Genomic DNA, 22,893 nt, shown 5'->3' with positions numbered 1-22,893 from the left:
TGGTTTTCCGAAACTGTACAGAAATGAAATAATAACTTCATATAAGGCAAGAGAATATAATATTTTCATTATGAATGAAACAAACATATACCTCACACAATGAATAGCATCTTGTCTATATTCTCCTTTGAATGGCGTCTCTCAATCAGGTATCAATAATTTTAAAAAAATATATTTTCTGGGCTTTCCGTGGCGGTACAAATATCGTAAAGGGACTTAGTGTAACGTAATGGAAGGTGAGACATGGAGGATTGAAACAAAGACTTAACGCCAGGACAAGACAACAAAAACAAGAAATAACAAACTTATACAAACAAAAAGATCAAGATACTAAATGAAGTGTTCGACAGGATAAAAGGAAATGGGTAGATGAACTAGCTGATCAAGCAGAAGAGGCTGCAAACAAAAATAACTTAAAAGAACTATACGATATAACAAGACAATTAGCAAGGAAGAAAATACAACAGAACAAACCAATTAAATATCTTAATGCGAAGTTACTTACATCAGACAAAGAGCAAATGGAAAAATGGAAAATTACTTCCAAGAATTATTAAAGAAGAAGAAGGAAATGAAAATCTAGAAGCATCAGTAACTGGTGAGAAGTATGAGATTACATGCTTGAATAAAGTAAATACAAATACTCCTAACCTAGATGAGATTAAACTAGCAATTAAACAATTAAAGAAAGGCAAAGCTTCAGGCAAAGATGGAATACCACCGGATATTTTGTTGGTGGATATAGAAACTTCAACAGCACTTTTATATCCCCTCATATCCCAAATTTGGACAACAGAGAGGTATCCAGAAGAATGGAAACAGGAATGATTATTAAATTGCCAACGAAAGGAGATCTTACAAAATGTAGTAACTGAATAGGAATATACTTATTATCGATTGCGAGTAAAGTAGTTGCAAGAAAATTATTAAATAGAATAAAGAAACAACCAATACAAGAAGCTATAAAGAAGGGACGGGCAGGATCCCGTTCCAATAGATCATGTGTGGATCATATAAATACTTTCCAAACTATACTAGAACAGTCAGCAGAATGGAGAACAACACTATATACAGTCTTCGTCGACTACGAAAAATCTTTTGATTCACTAAATAGGAGCAAAATGTGGAAAATTCTTCACTAACCATGTATGCATAGTAAAATACTAAATCTGATAAGAAAAATGTATGAAGGAAGCAAGTGTCAATTTATTCACAACAACCAGCTATCGGAACCAACAACAAATAAAACTGGAGTAAGACTATGATGTGAGTTAGCACCAACTTTGTTCCTATTTGTGATAGACTATGTAAGGAGGAGAACTTTGGACAAAAAGAGAAGAGGCTTACAATGAAAAATGACAGATAGACTAGGGGATCTCAAATTTGCCGATGATGTTTGCCTCCTTTCGCAGTCCTTGATGGATATGGAAAATAAATTGAAAGACATTGCAACTGAATCAAAAGTAGTCGGATTAAAAATAAATGGAGAAAAAACAAAAGAAATTAGAATAAAAAGCGGAAATTGGAAATAGGTAACACAATTGGCGAAGAAGTGGAAAAAAATTAATATTTAGGAACAGTAATAACCAAAAATGGAGGAGCAGAAGATGATGTCAAAAACAGAATAAGCAAAGCCAATATAGCTTTCATCCAATTGTATCCAATATGGAGAAGTAAACAAATTGGATTAAGAACAAAGCTCACGATATTTCAAACAAATGTTGAGTTAGTTTTACTATATGGCTGTGAAACTTGGAAGCAAACATGAATAAAAAGTGGCCTGATACAATTAGAAACGAGAAACTCTGGGATATCACAAACCAGAAACCAATCATACAACAAATAAAGAATTGGAAATGTCAATGGATTGGGTACACCCTGAGAAAACCGGATGGGGAACAGTTAAGTAAGTCAAGTAAGTCTATATTCTCCTTTGAATGGCGTCTCTCAATCAGGTATCAAGAATTTAAAAAATATATATATATATTTTCGGGGCATTCCGTAACAGTAAAAATATCGTAAAAGGACTTAGTGTAACGTAATGGAAGATGAGATTATATTTAAAAATTAATGGGATGTTAACCTTACACATTGTAGAAAATTTTGTCCATATTCTCCTGTAAATTGCTGTTCTTGCAAGAAATCAAAAATTTAAAACAATATTTTCTTGGTTTTCTTTAATGGTACAACAATTTAAATTGGAATTGATATAACCTACTGGTACGTACATAATACTTTGTTTAAAAATTGATCAATTATAATCCTCACGTATTCCAATAAATTTTGTCCATGTTCTCATGTTAATTGCTTGTCTCAATGAGGAATCAAGAATTTTGAAAAGTATTTCCTGGAATTTTCGTAATGGTACAAAAATCGGAAAGGGACGTAATGTAAGGCACACATTTAATTTTTTTATACATTAAGTAGATTTAACTCTCTGCTGGGCACGTGGAGTGTTTTCAGACCCGACATGTGTTTTTTCAGGGGTAACAACTACGTAAATTATATATACCTGTGCCATCAACGGTTGAAATATTTTGATCTAATTTCTATAGCATCGTCATATTATAACCGAAAACTAATTTCATTGTTTTCGTTAATTGGTCCTAAATATAATGCCACTTCGTACGGGCCTTTGGGGCCTTTGAATATTTCGATTTATTGTTTCTTCTACTGCTCTATATTATTATTATTATTATTATTATTATTATTATTATTATTATTGTATTATTTTTATTATTATAGTATCATTTGCTGTTTTTCAGGAATCTGATTATCGATTGGTCTGCCTGCCCAGTATTACGCAACAAGTCCCGTTTCCAGGATATCTGTTGTTCTTCCAAAGTTGAATTGTAAACAATACATTCGTTAAGTTGGTATCAACTTTTGTATTGTTCGCTGATTCTCAGAATTGGATTGTTGGTTTGTCTCGCTGCACAGTGTTATCGCAAAGACTACCGTTTTCCGTAGATCTTTGAGACGTCCCATTCGGCTGGCCGCTTCTGGTATATTTTGAATGATATTAATTGCTTAATTGTGTTAAATCAGTATGCTATGATATTAGTTTTAGCTTCGTGTGTGTTCGGAAATGTTCGGCTGACTTACGAAGCTCGCTCGAACATTCTCTATAAATACGGTGCCCGCACCGCAATTTTGGCAGTTGGTCCTCATATGTAGCAGGGTTCACATCGTTCCCCGCAACGTGGCTGCTCTGTGGGTCTCGATTAACCTCAGGATGAATTTGGGCCCGAGCTGTTTGGTCATCGATGTTGCCGTGGGGGAACAGTGTATGTGATATTGGGATTTCTCTCTGTTTGCTTCTTTTTAGTTTATTATCTTATATTATATTACATAGAAGAGGCACATCGTTCTCCGCAACGTGGCTGCTCTGTGGGGCTTGTTTGGCTTCGACCTGAGGTTGTGTCCGAGCTGTTCGTCACCGTGTTGGCGAAGAGAACCAACCGTGTGTGTGCCGTTGGAAGTTTTTAACAACTTTTTCGTCTTTCTAAGATATTTTGTCTTATTTTCATTATTATTATTCATTTTTTCCTTAACACCGCTCTATTCAACGTGGTCGCTCTGTGGGTTTTCTTTTAGCTTCAGACGAAGGTGGGCCCGAACCGTTTGACCATAGTGTTGCTGTGGGAGAGCTGTGAATGTGCTCACCCGTAGTCGTTTCGCTATTTCTACATCTGCTGCATCTTCGTATCCCGTCTTCAACCATTCCTTTTCAGTTATTGGAACAATTAATGTTATTTTCTCCAAATCCATTCCGAAACAGTTTTGTCTGTCCATTTCGCAAGCTCCATTCTTTGCTATTTTTGTAAACGTTATATCTTCCTCTCTTCACATCTTCGCAAAGTTCAAACTTTTACGCCATACAATGACCCCAAAACACATAACACATCATTAGTCTCTTCGTTAGTTCATTTTTCATAGATCCACAAAGGATTGAATTCCGTGTTAAATTGTCTAGACAGTAATAAATTCCGAAAGCCTTATACTGAATATCGGAATTCTTGTACAGTAGCTACGAGTACAATTCACAATTATCTTTTTTAGCTTATTTTGGAAAATGTTTTTTTAATTAACAATGTTAATTAGATGTTTAATAACGTTGGTGCTAGGCAGTATTCTTGTCATGTTCATCTACCTAATTCCACTTCTGCCAGGCTGGATTTCTACTGACAACACACATTATGTAGTTTTAACATAAATAGCCTATATATAAGATGAAAATGAAATAAAATGTATGAGATATTTATGATAGTCCTGTTATTACTGTCGTCTGTTATTATGCATATCTTTCATAATAATGAGTGCCCTGTAATGCAACCTGTATCTTGCAGAAATGGACGTGGAAGAAAGATGTGATGCAGTTACAACAAGAACAAGACTTGGGTGGCCCGATTACTGTGTCCTTGGGTCGATGCTGACTTTGTCTTTGGCGGTTGGTCTCTTCTACGGGGTTGTCAGGAAGAAAGGGAACACCACGAGTGAGTTTTTCTTAGGGAGCAGGCAGATGACTTTCTTCCCAGCAGCTATGTCGCTTGCTAACAGGTAAGTAACAAAGCAACATTAAATAATTCTTTGAAACAAGAGAAACGTTTCATGACCTAATAGAACTTACAAAGGAATGGTTATTGTAGGTATCTACGTTTCTAATTTTCTCAACTTTTCCGAATTAAATGTTTGGATTGAGAGTCGCTTTCCAATTAAAATACCAGTATTCTATCTTTTGGATATAAATAGTTAAGGAAATAGACATGGACAGTCTCCTTAGTTAATCGAAATATTAACTCTAAACAACATTGAATATCAGTTCTGCTGATAATATGTTAAAAGTGAATTTTGTTGTTAATATTAAAACTTGATTTAAGACACAATATTGTGAGTATAAAAATTCTATGTAACATGAATAGTAGTTTAATCAGTATAAATTTTGCAGAATTATTGAGTAAACGAATAGCATATTCGGTAAGGATGCCGCATAATTTATATTTTCGTATAAATTTGCACCTGAATATGTCAATTTGGTTGCAAGTGCAGGTACTATTTATGGTAATAAATGGGAAGCCTTTCGAATAATGACATAGCTGCCAATCTTATGAGGCGAAAATATAAAGTTGTTTATGAAGCGTCTCTACGGATCATGATAGTAGAGATGTCGTCCATGGGTATTAAATTGTGAAACAAGAACTAAGTATTCATTTCATATTTCTACAAACTTTGGTCTCAAGATTGTATATGTTATCATAACTTACCTGTTTCGAAATTGTCGTCGCAAGAAAGTGGAGTCCTTTACATACCTTTATTCAGAAAAGATACACGTTTAAAGAAAAAGTATCAATCAATATAAATTTGAGTTTCAATACGTGATATGCTGTTTTCCTCACCCGAAAATGTTCTGCCTTAGTGATCAGATTTTATCCATGTATGAGGTCACATATTTCGTGCCCCTATTTTGTAAAGTTCTAATAATTATTTCACCTGCAACTTTCTGACGGCTTCTTTCATATTTCTCGCACTGCATCCTGCTTGCATGTGGAACACATAGATGAAAAGGTAGGCTATAACCTATAACAATAAGAGAAGATATAGAACTAGCGATAGTATATGCACATAAACTATGAAGTATATGTATCTACCTTGCGCCGTCAGTACCAGAATTCATTGCGTCATCGTAACCAATATTCAAGATAAGATAAATTACCAAAGGTTGCAATCAAAAGTTAAAAACAACAAAAACACAACTAGTATCTTGTTTTATACATATACAACCTTTCAAACTTTTAAACGTATATTATACACATTATAGCTACGTAATTCAGGGACTTTTTTTAAAATAAAAGATGCATGCTCAATCAGATCAAAAAATCTAACTTGTTAAAGTGAAGAGTGATATCTTCTACGTCCTACACAAGATATGCCTTGTATCACTGAAGAAGAGTCTCCAGTGGCATCACTTCGAAAACACTAAAACTCCTGCAATGTTTCTTCTACCGGGGATTACCCACTACTTAAACATCACTCTTGCAAAACAATGGTACATACATAATGGTAGATTATATGAAGAAGCACGTAGTAGACAATATTACAATGTAAATGTTTTGATTCAGTAATTGTGCAGAGATCATTTTTTAATGTGTGTTAACGTCCCTCGATTCCCTTCCTTAAATTTGGCCCTGATTACGGCTCTGTTACTTTGTAACCACATAATTTTGAATTCGAACCTCATTTCCCAAATTTTGTAAAATTTTTGTACTACTCCAAAATTGTAAAAAAAAAAAAAAATAATGAAGAAAAAAGAAATTGTACATCCGAAAGACAAAAATCAATTATGGGGTTACATATTAACGTCTGAACTTCATCATAGGTTTCGGCTATTTATTCACATCAAAATATTATACTATTTTTGGTACCATTTTTAACCACTATTTAAAATTTTTGAACCCATCAGAACTTGAGAAAAAGGCGGGAAAATTTGTACATGGCAACCACATATTTTTCAACCATCTGGAGTTTCTTCGTAGAATATTATGCTATTTTTATACTATTCTTTAAAAAATTAAACCTTCTACGCGCCCATTTTGAACCAAAATATTTGTACCGTTACGGAAAACCTCGAAAATAATTTTTATATTATGTTTTTCTTCATTTCAACGCAGCAATTCGTGTGAATATATGAACCAGATGTTATGGTATGTTTGAGGATTATGTCGGTTTAATTGTTAAATAAATTATTAGTGACTAGTAGATTACATTAAGACCAATTTATATTTTTGTACCCTTATAGACGCCAGACAAAATATTTTTTGAAATTCGTGTTTTCTCATAAAGATTAAATTCACAGGAGAATATGGTCAAAATGTTATATAGTGTAAGAGGTATATGTCTGATTCACTCAAATCAAATAATATCAAATCTTCCAGTACTTTATCTATTATCGATTTTTGAACCTTAAAGACAATCCCCGAAAATATATTTTTTCTAATTCTTGGTTTCTCCCTACAACACGAAATTTTCATGACAATATGCACAAAATATTGTGGAACGTTTTGGGTTTAACCCATTGTGGGAGATCCCCTTTCTGCCATGGGAATTCGTACCTTGAATATGACCACCAACGCTATGGACTTATCCATATAATGAAGAACATGTTTGAATGTGAATTAATCACAAAAAGAGGACATTTTCTTATCAAAATTGCAGTTAGAGATAAGTCAAAACAGGGAGTACATATGGTGAACTGTCCCGACCAAATTGGAACCTTAAGTTGCTTCGTATAAATGGTTATAAAACTAAAATTACTAAGAAATTAAAATTACTAAATATAGTAGACTACAGACTTTTGGAGTCTGCCTCTCCCCAGTGACAACCTATTCATTTATACAAGAAGAAAATCTAAATTCTTGCAAAATCTTAAAAAAATCATCCATATTATTTTTGTAGGTTTGCATCAAAAACTTTCATGGCTCGAGGGTGGGTCATGGCCCCCTTGCCTCCACCCCCCTCGGTACGGGCCTCTTGTCCATATTCTCTTGCGAATTAAGTCTTTATGAGGAAACACAAATTCTTAAAATATTTTAGTGGTTGTCCGTAAGGGTACAAAAGTCGAAATAAGACTAAATATAACGTACTGGTCAAAAAGAGTTTATATTAGCAGATACAAACCTCACAAATTCGATAAGAGTTTGCCCATATTTTTTCTGTGAATTGCTGCCTCTATGTAATAAATAAAAATTTGAAGAATTTTTTTTGGGATTTTTAACAACGGTACAAAAATCGGATATCCGCTTAATCCAAAGTGGGCGTTTAGAAAGTTTAATTAAAAAATATTGTACCAAATTTGGTAGCAATATGGTTTCTACGAGGAAACTGGAGATGGTACAAAAATATGAGGTTGCAGGTAGAAATTATACCGCTTTTTTTCTCTGTTTCTGATGGGTCCAAAAATTTTAAATAGTGGTATAAAATGTTAGAAACAAAGAGTACAATATTTTGAAGTGAATAAATAGCCGAAACCTCCGATGAGGTTCATATATTATAAATTGTTAAACATACTTTATGTAAAGTTATGAGAGATTTACAGTTATAGCAAAATGTCATAGAACACAAAACAATTGAAGTGAAATAATGCGCAGAAAACATGTCGGGGAGGAACATCATATAGAAGCAACTACAGGGGGCAGAGGCGTCAGAAAAAGGATCAATATTTTGTTGCTGAAGGTTTTGCTTTACCGTATCATTTTGTTACTGCCTAGAAATATATAGACTATTATACAGCCTGTCCAGATATTACTCACCCATAAATGTATATAAAAATATTCTGTGCAATCGGAGTGGAGGTCGTTAGTATTAACATGAAGAACATCTAAAAAAAATCTTCCATGTACTTGTCAACACTTGATACCATCATGCAATGCGGGGAAAAAACAGTAAAACAGTAAAAATGGCGAGGTTGCCGGAAAAAGGTAATGTATGTGTTGCTGTTGTGGGAAACAAAATGTATTGTAACTGTTGAGAGTGGTTATAGTGAAGAATGCAAGAAGAATAAGTCTACGATGCAATCACTGGGACGTTGGTTAAAACCATTTCAGGAAACTGGCAGCGTGTTACACCAATATAAAGCAGGTGAACCATGTATTTCGGATGTGACAGTTGAAACAAACAATGCAGGTGTCATTTTCACTCAGTGTGCCCATGTAGAGGTTTATTAATAATTAGAAGTATTTTCAATAAAGATCATTTGAGTCAATGCATGCAATTCCACGTCTCTTGTTTTCGAGGATGAATGAATAAACATATTTTGATCTGTTATTGGGTGAATATTTTATGGAAACCCTGTATATTAGACGAGCAGCGTTCGTAAGTTCAAGTTGCCGTCCAGCTGTTTGACGGCGCAAGTGGCTACTGCATTTTTTTCCCCCATCGTCTATGGTAAACATTCTTACCTACAGAATGTTCTTGATCTCGTGTTTAATATATGCATATTGCAACGTCGCTTCACGTGGCTTGACATTCAGGTGATGCATTCACTTTACCGTTAACACTATATATATTGCAAACAGAAACGTGAAGCAGTAACCTTGGATACGGACCAGGGTTGTATTACTCCATCGCAAGACGTTCCTGCCTACGGCGAGGCCGCCAAAGACATAGAATGCACATAAGGGTATTCACAAGAAAAATCTGAAGTTCACACAGTCAGAACTTCCTCTGATGTTAATTCCGCGCATTCTGCACTCACAACTAAAATTCTAGTTAGAAATAAAATAATATTAATCTTGAAAATTTTTGCTTGATTACACAAACAAAAACATATATTTTAAATCAACTTACATTAAACATCAAATCAATAACTCACATCATTTAACAACTGGAAATGGAACATTTAAGGTTGATCAATAACCATCGGAAAAAATTACAAATTGCGTCAACCAAATTGTGACGTCATATTATGACATATTTATGTATGTATATATTTAACATATTAAATATTGTATTTTTATGTATATGTGACCGTAACACATCAAGAGTCCAAGAGTAAAGTAGAAGGAAAAGACCAGTGGTAGTTAGTGTGAGGTTAATGTCTTTTATATACCAGGTGGTTATAATTAAAGTGACGGTGTTCAGAGTGGTACAGCACGGGCTGTAATGAGAGTAGCAGTCTGAAACTTCGTAGATATGCTAATGAAGCAATGCGCTCACGAATTATGCAAAAAAAAAAGTTCCAATTCTCGCCACCAGGGTGAAAAATGGCGCTGTAAGCAGTCAAAACTTGGTATAGTTACAGGAAAAACACTATAAATCGCAGAAAACAATACTCTTAATAATAAAATATCGCCACAATTTCACTATTCGAATTACATGAACATTACTAAAGGAAAAAGCAACAAGCGTCACCAACAACAACCAGGGAGCTCACACAATGGTCAGGCAATTTCACCGACTTTGACGTCAGAGTTACCGAAAATTCCACGTTTTGACTGCTTACAGCGCCGTTTTTTACCCTGGTGGCGAGAATTGGAACTATTTTTTTTTTTTTTTGCATAATTCGCGAGCGCATTGCTTCATTAGCATATCTACGAAGTTTCAGACTGCTACTCTCATTACAGCCCGTGCTGTACCACTCTGAACACCGTCACTTTAATTATAACCACCTTGTACAATGTTGAAACTTTTGTAATTATCTATTTTTGTTTTTTCTGCAGAAAATATTTTTTTTGCATTAATCTCAGTTGTAAAATGTACATGAAGTTAGCATTGTCCAAATCACTGGACTCATTAGTTGAAAAAAATGAAACACAAACAATATTTCAGCAATAATCTAAGGTTACGTAGACACATTTGACAGATTTAATGTTTTGTTATACATATTGCATTATTATGCACACTGCAAGTACTGTCAGTACTTGTATGACCATCTTTGGCCTGCAGGGACTACCAAAATTATTTGCATTGGCATGATATCCTTCTCGATGAGGACCGGAATGTCAGGGTAAATATACTACACATTAACGACACGTTCAATTAAATGTTTTTGTTGGTTCCTACAGTTTCGTGTACTTCATTGTTTAGATAATTCCAGATTCCCTCGATTGGGTTCAAATTTGGACTATTTGCAGGCCACGGAAATCACTTCCAGCCCCTTTCGTTCAAGAACGGCTTTACACTATTGGCAGTATGGGATGTAGCACCATCCTGCATGAAGACACAGTTACCATCAGGTTACCGTTTTTCTGAGGTACGAGTCTGGTTTCTAAGATCTCCAGATACTGGTCTTGCTTCATGGTGTATTTTACAATGTAGAGTGGACTAGCACATTTAATGAACACCACACTCTACAACATGACCTTCTGGGGATATTTAACATCTTGCACCACACACTGTGGAAGAAATTTAGGACCAAATTTACCAGGTCATCGAGGACTCATCTGAGAAATAAACCTGAAAACAATATACCTAATTATTTTTTTCTCAAATTATGGACATGATAGAACAAAATATTTTTTTTATAATTTTAAATAAAAAATGAGTGAAAATGTATACTATATTCCAAAGTGTACATCTGGTTGATAATTGTTATCATTTTGCAAATATTTTATTTAAATGAAGAATAGGTAAAATTAATAAGAAAATTTAACTCACCCTCATCCTGTCATCAACTCAACAGTTCTTGAATTTATTGTAGGGTGACCAATAATATTTTGACCCAAAAACGGGACATCCCAGTTTACCCACTCGTTAAAAATCGGTTAGGCCTAATTATAACACTATTGTTATAAATAATGTATTATTATTTATTAAGAGATCGATCACATAGATGATATGTCATAAGCAATAAGTGAAATATGATCTACCGTTGTCAAAAGGTGTTAATTAATGTAATCTCAGTATGACTTACTTAGTGTTATGTTGTCCCTTCTGACCAACCTTTGATGTTAGTCCTACGCTGAAGTTCAGGAACGTCAGAAATATTTACAAGAAGAACCAGTCTTATTGACAACTTTATTCTTCACCAACCTTTTATAAATCTCCCTGAAAACGTTACCCCATCTATCAGACACACAACGCGAGATTTGTCTTTTGAGTTTGTGTCAAGGCGCATGAAGTTTAAATTCTTGTTGCAATTCCGTATTGAAACTGCATGTACTCCTCTTGGCCATGCTTATTCACTGCTCTACAAATGACATAACACGCACAAAACACTACAATATCATTTTTTAGCATGAAATGTGTCTCAAATTTAGACTTGGTTTTCAAGATAACGTCTAGACTTTTATGAAACTGGATAAACGGTGGCTTTTTAATAATATCGAAGAGACGACCGAGACCTCTCCCGGTCACCCTAACTTATTCGCCCACTCAAGTCGTTTCCTTCTCATGGCAAGAGTCCGCTTGGCCCTCTTGGTTGGATGATAGGCCCTGTAGCCAGCCTCAAAAAGTCTTCTGCGAATCCTCTTGTGCCGAGAATAACTTTTTATGGCTTTTCTGCAAAAGTTCAGCAATACCCTATCATCATGAGGTGAAGTAATAAGTTATCTTCCACAACGCCTACCTTTATTCGGTTTATCACCTTCATTCGACTTGATATTTCTCTTAGCCCTTGACACATTTTTTAAGGACACAGAAAGTCTATTTGCAATTTTAGCTTGTGTTAAGTTAGAATTTTGCAATAAAAGTCGAAACTGGCAACGTTTTCCGAGCGAAATGTATCTTTTTGCGATAATTTTATTAACTGATTGTGTACAATTCATTTACCATTTTTATTTCTAAACTTAAAAACAAGTGGTTCATTAAATTACGTGTTTCTGCGGAGATAGAATTAAAGAACACGCTTACAACAATCGGAATTGAAAATATTTGCTTTGTTATAGTCAATCAAACAGCATAAATAACACAGTAAACAATGTGTGTATTGCTACAGGCATTTTTGCGAATGTGCAATATCGTGTTTCCACCTATCCATGAGACACAGCAAAAGAAAGGATTGTGAGAAACAAAATTATATCGAAGCAGACAAACAGTTTAATCCTTTAAAAATTATTAAATTCCTAGGTCAAATTTATTTAGTGGAACACTTTCAGAACAAAAAAAATTGCTTCTTTTTTACAATGAGTCAAATCATTTGGCCAATACTTGCAGATGTTGAATTTACTGAAAGGTCATTGCCTTTTAAGTACATTGTTGACACTTTTGTAATTATCTATGCTTAGATTTTTCTTGCGAATTATATTTTTCATTAATCTAAGTTGTAAAATATACATAAAATTAATAATTCGAAACATTGATTGACACCAACGTTGTAGAGAACAAGCCACTTACTTGTTTTTACAACATTCCGCAATTGTCATATAGCTACTGAATAGCTTTGTTGACAGTTATGTTGCTTGCCTTATGAATAGAAGTAATGATAATCATATTAACTCGATTCTCAAAGTACATGTATACTCACTATTCTAAAACAAAAAAAAACTCATTGGCCAATTATATCAGTTTCAACATTTTGTAATCATGAATTCACTGCACATCCAAATATTCAGTCAAAATACTCATAATACTTAAATAGTTATACTCGGAACAACAGCTTGGTGGTGAGTGCCGTGTATTTTCAGTACTACATGATGGCACACGCACACACACTATAAGGACATATTATAACCAGGGGGTGCTCGTTGCTATGTGAAGTACGTATGCATTACGTCATCTGGGAGGATCGGGTTTGACGGTGCTCATTGCTATGTGCAGTAAGTTTGGTGCGGGGTACATTTAGCTACTAACACGTCGCAAAAATCGGAACAAGCAGGTTGTTGATTTTGTAGCGTTCCATTTATTTTTATTGTATTTTTGTACTTCTAGACAGCAATCATGTCTAATTGTGCTGTAGCAAGCTATGAAAACTATAACCAGAAAACTAAAGGAACTGACATAAAATATCATAATTTCCAGTCGATAATTGCGTAAGTAAACAGTGGATTCATGCTTGTAGACGAAATGTAAAAAATGCAAGTGTGCAGTGCCAATTATTGTGAAGAAGACTATGTGCGAGATCTAAAAGCAGAATTTCTGTATTTTCCACCAAAGAACGTGCTGAAGTCAACTGCAGTGCCATCGCTAAAATTACATCCAATTACTTTAGTACCAAATAATCGAGGAAATGGTGTAGTTCTCCTAAACACTTATCTTCACAATATGCTTCGCTTGTAGGACGTGCTGATAAGGTTTGCAGAGCTGTACGCTACGAAAGATATGCAATAAGGAGACGTGCCCTAAAGAAGCTAAAGACTATGCTGCCAGAAAAGAGAAAAATATATAGACGAAGGTATATGCACAAACTGCAAGCAATGTTTCGTTGTTGGAAAACATATTCGATGGTTTACAAAGGAGAAACACACGTCTGCATAACGAAGCAAATAAATTAAAGATTACAAACAACCTCTATCAACCTGCTTTAACTGAATAAAGAAGTCCAAAATCTACAACGTAACCTAACCGACAGTAGCACAAGAAAAGTCATCAATATCTTGAAAATGTGTTCAACTAGTGCGAAGTACGTAGTGAGCCTAACTGATTTGTTATGTACATTTTATGTAAGTCGGATTTATAATTATTAACAAATTCATTTAACACAGACCGATGTTGATTGTGATTTGTATGTTCACATTATCGTGAAGAACGTTGTCGGAAATATGCATTTCGAAGATCGCGTACTAACTTCCAAGCTATTGGAAATTAAATTCACTTAGTATATCTTCAATTCGAGTTACATAGAGTTGTATGCACGATGGTAAATATTGCATGAGTGAATATTACACCCATCATTAAAATGTCAATTTTGGTATTTCACAAATAGGCTATATTGTGAATAATTTTGTACCCTTGTACTCAATATAAACCAATGGATGTTACATTATTTCTTTGTAGTACATTTCTGTCAAAAAGAGCAAGATCTAAGATTAGTGTAATGCAAGTTACTTCGTTAATGTACAAATGTGTGTCGCATATCAGCCTTGGAGTATATTTTCGGGTTATACAACTCAGGCACACATGGGAATGGAAATGGAAAATCTGCGGACAAAGTCCTTTAACGAATAATAATTCGTACACTTGCACGGTCAATCATTGTGAGTTCATGTAACTTTTCTCCTTTATTGTTTAATTAAACTAAGATATTTTCATCGATATTCTCAAAGCGTTTCATTTACCGTGATCAAAAATCTATTTCTATAGGCTTGAATTAGTAGGTTAAGACATTTAAGTTTGATGTTCCTAGTACTCATCAAGTATTTCGAGTAGGTTAACTTAGTTAAATTAGTACTTGTACACTTTGACTCATCTTCAGCACGCGTTTGTATGTAAAGTTCTTAATACGAAAAAATACTTTTTAGAACTATGACAACGATAACTTGCAGCCAAATTTAAACCAGAGAAATTAAAAATATATGCAAATTACAAACTGGAATTGCGTTTTCAAAGTCTGAAACTACTATCTTAGAAACTATTTCATCATTCTTCCTCCACATAAAACTTTTCAAAAAATTTTTGCATGTGGAACTTTGATCCATACGTAAATTATTGTACAGTAAATAAATATATGAAGAAGGTTGGGAATTCTTTCGAATTTAGAGTAAGTATCAAATGCAGAGTAAAAATTTTTCTAGATTGTATATTGCTTCTTTCACTTGATAACTTCAAAAATAAAGTTACATTATGGTGAATGGTAAAGATTGGATTTTAAGTAAATCAGTATAATTTTAATACTTTCTGATGTTATGTAAAATTTTAAATGTTCCTGGAAATGATTGCAACGTTCTGAATGAATAAGAAGGAACTATTTAGTCAGAAAACTAATATTAGGCATTTGTACTGCGTTGTGTTAAATGTTGTAAATAGATTATACCGGGCTACTATCGCATTAGAAATTACGGTTATTCAAGTTTGGACTCCAATTAAAAGTTAATCAGTAGAACCACATAAAAACGAGTTACATCAAAATTCAGCTTATTCAATTCTGTGTCAATCTATAGTTACCAATTTATTTTTTATTATGCCTTCTATTTTTATTATCGTGAGAACAAGATAGGATTATTTTTTAGTTTGGCAAACTATCGCTCTCTTTGAGATTCTATAAATAAAGAACGGGTGTTTTTTTTATTTATAGATTATATATTACATAATTTATTTATTTATTATCCAAACTCTAATATCCATAATTTATAATCCGATAGTACTCCTGTGACTTTCTGTGAGCCCGTAGTACCTCGGAGGCCTCTGTCGATCTCCTTGGGGTAGTGGTTAGCACATCGCGCTTCGACGCCAGGGGTCCCGGATTCGAATCCAATCGGGCAAGATATTGATTTGTCCTTAATGGGAAAATTGAGAATTTAGTAAATGTGATAGTATATGTGAAAACAAATATTGATTGATTGATTTGCTTCATTTTACTTCGCTTCTTGTGCCACTTTTGGCTAATTTGCGAAGATAGGGATGAGTGATGAAATGATGAATGAACACTCACAAACATCCATGCCCAAGCCAGGATTCGAACCCAAACCTCTGGCGTTGAAGTGCGATGTGCTAACCACTACGCCAAGGAGGCCGGTTTGTGGAAAGAAAGAAAGATATACAAAGGGGGGGGACTATCTATTATGGGTTTTCCTTTCATATTTAAAAAAGACAGAAAAGCAAAAATAAACCAAATCTGTCAGTCAATTCTTTCTTTGTAACTCTTTCACTATGCAATTCTTCTTTAGCATGCAAAAAAAAAAAAGGTAAAGTGCTCCCCTGTGCATAGCCCCACGCCATGAAGGCGTATAGGGGGTGTGGGGGTAACGCCCCACACTTTCTTGATCCGGTCGAGAGTGGGGGTGATGTGATCAGCATCACGCCCCTGACCGCCTTTACCCCCCAGGGTTTCCCCCAGGTACCCATGTTATTCGACACTGGGTGGGCGCCGGGGCCGCTTCCATCGTTAGAAAAGTTCCCGGATTTGAACCGGCCGGGGATCGAACCCGGGACCTTGAGCATGGTAGGCAGACGCGTTACCGACTGAGCCACTGCGGCCACCTTCCTTAGCATGCAACGTTTCTTATTAAAATCATAATACGATTTATGAAATAATGAAATCTGAAATTCTAATTAGAACACGGACAACCTTCTTGGTAATATATCGATGATGTTTCAGAAAAATGAATTTTTACAATACTTTTGCATGTGCAATTTTCCCCTCTTTTAAAAGTAGCATGTTTTAATTATGTTACTAATCATTAAAGGAATACCTCAATACCATCCCGAAGTATGATAATTAATATTTACCCCTCAAAGTAATGAAACACTTTCCCTATCTGAAACTCGCATAGAAATGATAGCGGCCGTTTGCTTCTGCCAAGCCCCGAACGAACATAACCGAAGGGGCACCGAGCATAACCGATCCTCCCACATGACGTCACGCGTTCGTGCATGATCGGCAATTTTCGGATGGCGCTACCTTATAGTATATTAAGTTACCTTGATTATAACCACCAAGATATAACAGCTTGAAGGTACTCAGGATCTAATATATTTAACACAAAGCCAAATGCAATGAATGCGTCAGCTTACATATTACACTCTACATAAAACGTCCTGTATGTGGAAGAAAGTTTAAAACGTTCAACAAACCAGAGCACGTGCATTCTCTTCTCTCAACAACCATTACAAAGCTTTCCAATGTGTTTTTACCATATTGGCAATGCTAACAAATTAGAATAACCTGTGTGGTTTTAATTTCTCCTGTGTAACGGCCTCGCTACGAAAAGAATATTGAAATATGTGTCCTTACTACAGCCAATAGCACAATTATTAATCTCTTTGCTAGAGGTCTGGTGTAGTGGTCTTGGATAATTTTGTAACTCTTTTCAACCTTCTTATATTAATAGAAAAAAAGAAGATGAATATAATTCTTTTGTTATAGATGGAGGAACAAATACAATTAAATGTACTAATTTTATCCAGAATTCAAATATAAGATTCCTGTTTTCAAGGAAAAATTCCTCGATTTTGTTCTGAACGCGCACATAAGAATAGTGTGAATATTCTCATTTAGTAAATAGAATATCATCATACGTGTCAACTAGATTGCAGATTTCAGACATGTCAAGTTTTAAGAAATTTGAAGTCAATAGAAGCTAAGAGTATGTCACGTATTATGTCGAATTCAGTTAGAAAATACTGGTGTTTGGAAAATAATGTACCGATTTCTTCTCTTTCGTCCTAAGTACAGAGTGTGCTGAGAGACATGGCAAGCACTGATTGCAATTAGACTGCGAAAGTTTCATTTCAAATACCCATCGTGTGTGTGCAACGGACTTTTGCAAAATAGTGCTGAACAAACAGCAGAAATGGCTTTTTATTTTAAAATATTAAAAAGCAACGTCTGGATTCATAGTCATAGGCCTAGATACGGGGTGTGCCGGGTGTGCCTAGGCACACCCTAATGGGCTGCTTTATCAAAGAGAATTAAAGACAGATATTTCAATAAGAAAGAAAATAAGCGGCAGTTTGTAAGAAGTTGAAAATGTCATTACTTGGTACAAACGTGTGCATTATCGGTGATGAAACGAGTGTCTGTAGTTTTTCGATTTTTTGATGTCATTGGAGAAAGAAGATATTTACTGCATTCTACTCTGTACTACAGCGCTTTTCTTCTATACCTGTCACAAGTTGCACGAGTGAGAGAGAGCTTTCTCCAAGCTTACCCAAGTTAAAACTAAATTAAGACCAACTCAGAAGCAGGATAGATTAGAAGCCCTGCTTTTGCTATTTGTGGAACAGGAAAAAGCTTAGTCTATTGATGTAAATGAAGTTATCGATGAGTTTAAGAACATTGTACCTTTTGACAGACGTCTCTTGTTATAGATGACGTGTATTTTGATGTATTTGTTTGTACCTTTTATGAACATTTTGTGTGTGTGTAATTTCTATGCAATTTTATTTTTTCTACTACATATATTCACAAATTTTCAACACTGTCATTTAGTGAATTTATATTCCTTTACAAACATCAGTGCAGTTAAAGAGCCAAGTGATTGTGTTGCAAAATATGCTATTAAAAAGGTACAAGACCTCATTTTTTTTCTTTGTGCACACCCAAATATAAAGTTCTAGCTACGCCTATGTTCATAGTTCAACGCATTTTAAGAAGTCAGTTAGGGTTTGATACACCTGAAAAGAACTCCATTAAACGTTATTAAATGCACTTCCTGGGGAAGGGTTGCCTGTGTGAAGACAAGGCACTGGATGCGCATCTTCTTTGGTCGAGGGAGTTGATAAAAGTCGGTAAGACTTCCGGTGCAGGATGAACTCGGTTCACAAAACGAGCCGTGAGTTGTAAATTTCTCCCTCTATGGTATGGCATGTGCTTCATAAGCGTTTGCAATATAAGATTTACAAAGTGCAACTTGTACTGACACTCACGAAACAAGACAAAGCACTTCCCTCTGTCTTCACTGTGAGCATGCAGTAATAACCACTAAGCCACAAAGGTCGCCTGAAAGTAAACATGTCATCTTGTAACATGTGTTTACAAAACTTGCAGAGATAAACTTACATCACTTCATGTTATGAGAAAGGTTCATTATTTTCTGGACACCATGTATATTCTTCGCAGGCAGAGCATTATTTATCAAGAGCTGGTAACGTGGTTAAAATTCGTTTAACAGGTAGCGGCGGAATGGCAAGTCCCAGTAGTTTTATTTCTTATATGTGCTGTTATCAATGATGATTAATTATGTATGTACCGAAGAATATTTTTCCAGGATTTGCGAAGGTGAAGCTAAACATCCAAGATTTGCTATAGAACAAAATGTACAATTACCTGGACCTTTACGAAAGAAATCACGTCAAATCACGTTTTGAAGGCAACATTTTATCATCATATTTTATAATTACTATTGCAACGTCAACAGTCAAGGTTGATAACTGAAAATTTCATTTTTGTGTGTAAATTAAAATTTGAGAAATTCAGCATTTTGGAGAATACAATTAGCACATTTGAAAAACTAATGCAGACTAAAAATATAATTGTTGAGTGTATTCTCAATTTGTTCCTTATAGATATCAAATTAGTTTGAATTTAGCATTTAATTTTAAATTTTTAATCTTCTCGTATTTTGAAAAAATCACATTTTTATTCACAGTATTCTTTCTGCGGTGACGTTTTTGGCACTTCCAGCAGAAATGTATATCTATGGAACTCAATACGCAATAGCTGGATTTAGAGGAATATTTACATCAACAATTATTGCTTTTTTATATGTTCCAGTATTCAGAAAATTGACCCTTACATCTTCATACGAGGTATTTCTACAGTTATTTTCATTATCTTTACTTTAAACCTCCATGTGAGAAATTGATCCTCCGTCCACATATACATCACCAAGATTCTTTCGAATAAATATACAGTGATGACAATTTGTCAGTTAACTTCTGTAGATGACGAGCTTTAAAAACATGTGAGATGGTTTAAAAGAATTGGGAATTCAGCCCTCATGTATGTAAAACTTATATTGACTACAATTGTTGAGTAATTAAGTTTGAAAATGCATGATTATATCTTCAATAATCATAATCATTGTACACAATGTTGAAATGTGGGCTGAATACATGTAAATACTGATATTTCTTCTTTGTTTATTTAGAAGCCAAAACTATATTTTGTCCTAGTTACACATGTCATATTTGTATATATTATATAATATGAAAGTCGTTACAAATAGGTCTTAGGAAACAACTTGAACCAATAATATGAGCACACTATCAGACATGTGTGTCCAATGTAGAGATTGTAGAATTACTTTTTCGTCAAATAGAATTCTGGATATATTTTTTCACACTTAGTAGAAATGTGTATTTTTTTTTTTCAAGATTAAAATCAAGGAAAATGGTAACTAATATAATGATTTCCATTTTTCAGTACCTGAAACTTAGATTCAATAGCTTCACTCGCCTGTTAGCATCAGGAATGTTTTTGGCACAAAGTGTAAGTACATTCTTATAACTTCCAACAGTAATAAAAGCTAACCTAAAGATTAACACCTGTCCAAGAAAATAATAATGTACAGTATATGTGTGTGTGTGTGCGTGGTGTGTGTGTGTAGGGGGTGGGTTCCTTGTGTAAATGTATATGGCAGAGTTTGAATGAGTGTGTTTGTGCATACATTTTGTACATATATTTTACCACTTGTGCAAATTATAAATTATCACTATAGCTACTTGCAATTCTGTATAATTTCGAATATTTATCGCAGCGTTAATTATTAATTAGCGATATAAGTAAACGTTTAGAAGGAGTGTGGTGTTATTCTTCAAAATATATATTTGTTCATGTGTTTATATAATCTTGTTAAAGAAAAGGTACTTGGATACATATAAGCAAAGTTTAAAAAAAAAATAGAAAACGATTCGACAGTTATTATTATAGCCATGCCACAAATTGAGGATATTGCACATCATTATGCAATAATGTAATAATCATGAAATTCAATGAAGTTATTTGAACATTGATATTAATAATCATGTAAAAAAAAGTGATATTTACTTTTATGAAGAATCTTATAATTGTTTGGGTTAATTGGAATTGTGATTGAAATTCTGTTCTTGGAGAGTACATGTGATACTTCCGGGTATATGTAAACGTATCCACACCTATGTAGCAAAATTTCACAACTAGTAAATTTTTAGATCGTCGTTTTAAATAAAATTCGAACAAAAGCTATTGAACTTTATTATTGTTGTAAATTCAATCATACTTTAATAGTTGTAACAACTTTGTTTGATTAATGTTTTATTTTCATTTGAATAACCACAAGTTATAATTAGATCCCTTCTTTACGTGAACTGATTGAAAATCTATCATTTTGATTATGTTCAAATCAAAATTATCTACCACATAAATGAGTATATATTATAGGGTATCAGTGAAGTTAAATTTAGTGAAATTAAATCTCAGTTTCACTTTTTCTCAGTATTTAATATGTAGTATCACTGGTGTGTCTGATTTCAGATTTTGTATAGTCCAATTGCGGCTTACGCACCAGCCCTAGCACTGAGTCAAGGTTTGTGCTTCATTTGTTTTTCTGGATAATTTTTTGCACGCTTGGGATAGATGTAAGAAAATCTTTTTATTTTTTATTAAGTATAGAGTTTTGATTTGAACCCCAAGAAATTGTCTATAAATACCAAAGCCAAACATATTAACACACATACACACATACACATACACACACACACACACAAATCACACTGCTGAACCCAATTGATATTTTTTATTAAGCATAGAATTTTGATTTGAATCCCAAGAAATTGTATATAATAAACAACAACAAAAATGCCAAGTCAAAAATATTGTAATCAATGCAATAAAAATATATCCAGCCCCAATTGGGCTAAGCACCAAAAGATTTGTAATCCAGACAAATACAGAACTCCCACAAAAATATGCCCCAAATGCCATAGAAAATATAGCATGGAATATTTCACATATAAACATAAAGATACTTGCTCTGCACAGTCATCAATATTGCCCCCACAACCATCTACATCTGGTCTGAAAAGAAAGCATGAAGCACCTGTTAATGCTGGACCGGCAAAGCAGCCACGCTATGCACCCATCCATAGCAGTTTTAATGGCCAATTAAGGGATTACCGGTTTGTATCAGAGCCAAGATGTGGTATTAAGAATTTTTTGAACAATATAAATCCTGATCTGCAGGCAATTCTAAATGCACAAAATGGCTCTTATAAGCTGTCCCTCAAATTGTTTACACAATATAAAAAACCAAATGGCACAAAATTTACACAGCCCCACATAACAGAAACTGTACCGGTATATTCAAATGCAAATTTAGACAAAATAATAAGCAGTTTGATAGATCAATTAAATATTAAACACTCTGAATTTGCAGCAAAAGAGTCTGGATGGAGCCTATGCGGATCTCCACACAAGTTATATGTTAATATTTCTGAATTCAGCCCATTACAAGGATCTACATATCTGCCATTACCTGCCAATATTAAAAACAAAAGAGCCGTGGTTAATATTGAAAATAATGATGATAAATGCTTTTTGTGGTGTATTTTAGCTGCTTTGTATCCCGTTTTAAGGGATCCAGAAAGAATAAGTTATTATAAACAGCATGAACATGATTTTGATGAAGCAATGGAGGGTTTAGAATATCCAATGTCTATTCAGAATATTGATAAATTTGAAAAAAAGGCCAGGCATATCAATGGCAAACAATTATCTATTAATGTATTTATTTGTTCCACTGGCCGTGGCAATTGCTTGATAGCACCTCTCAGAATCAGTATATTTGATGATGAATCTGCTGTTCCGATTGATCTGCTCTTAAT

At 34.2% G+C, this 22,893-nt stretch overlaps 1 protein-coding gene across 1 annotated transcript in view; it reads left to right on the top strand.

The window, feature by feature from the left end:
- The window catches only part of LOC146005334 (sodium-coupled monocarboxylate transporter 1-like), a 77,722-nt gene that overhangs the window by 5,157 nt on the left and 49,672 nt on the right, over positions 1–22,893 (top strand). The window contains exons 2-5 of the mRNA XM_083144504.1: positions 4,350–4,560; positions 19,680–19,839; positions 20,456–20,521; positions 21,545–21,596. Coding sequence (XP_083000630.1) covers positions 4,352–4,560; positions 19,680–19,839; positions 20,456–20,521; positions 21,545–21,596 — 487 coding nt within the window. The 5' untranslated portion in view covers positions 4,350–4,351. The remainder of the gene's footprint in view (positions 1–4,349; positions 4,561–19,679; positions 19,840–20,455; positions 20,522–21,544; positions 21,597–22,893) is intronic.

Source organism: Lepisma saccharinum, chromosome 23 (genome assembly GCF_977018435.1).
Source record: "Lepisma saccharinum chromosome 23, izLepSacc3.1, whole genome shotgun sequence".
Taxonomy (NCBI): Eukaryota; Metazoa; Arthropoda; class Insecta; order Zygentoma; family Lepismatidae; genus Lepisma; species Lepisma saccharinum.
This window is presented reverse-complemented; position numbering and strand designations above follow the sequence as displayed.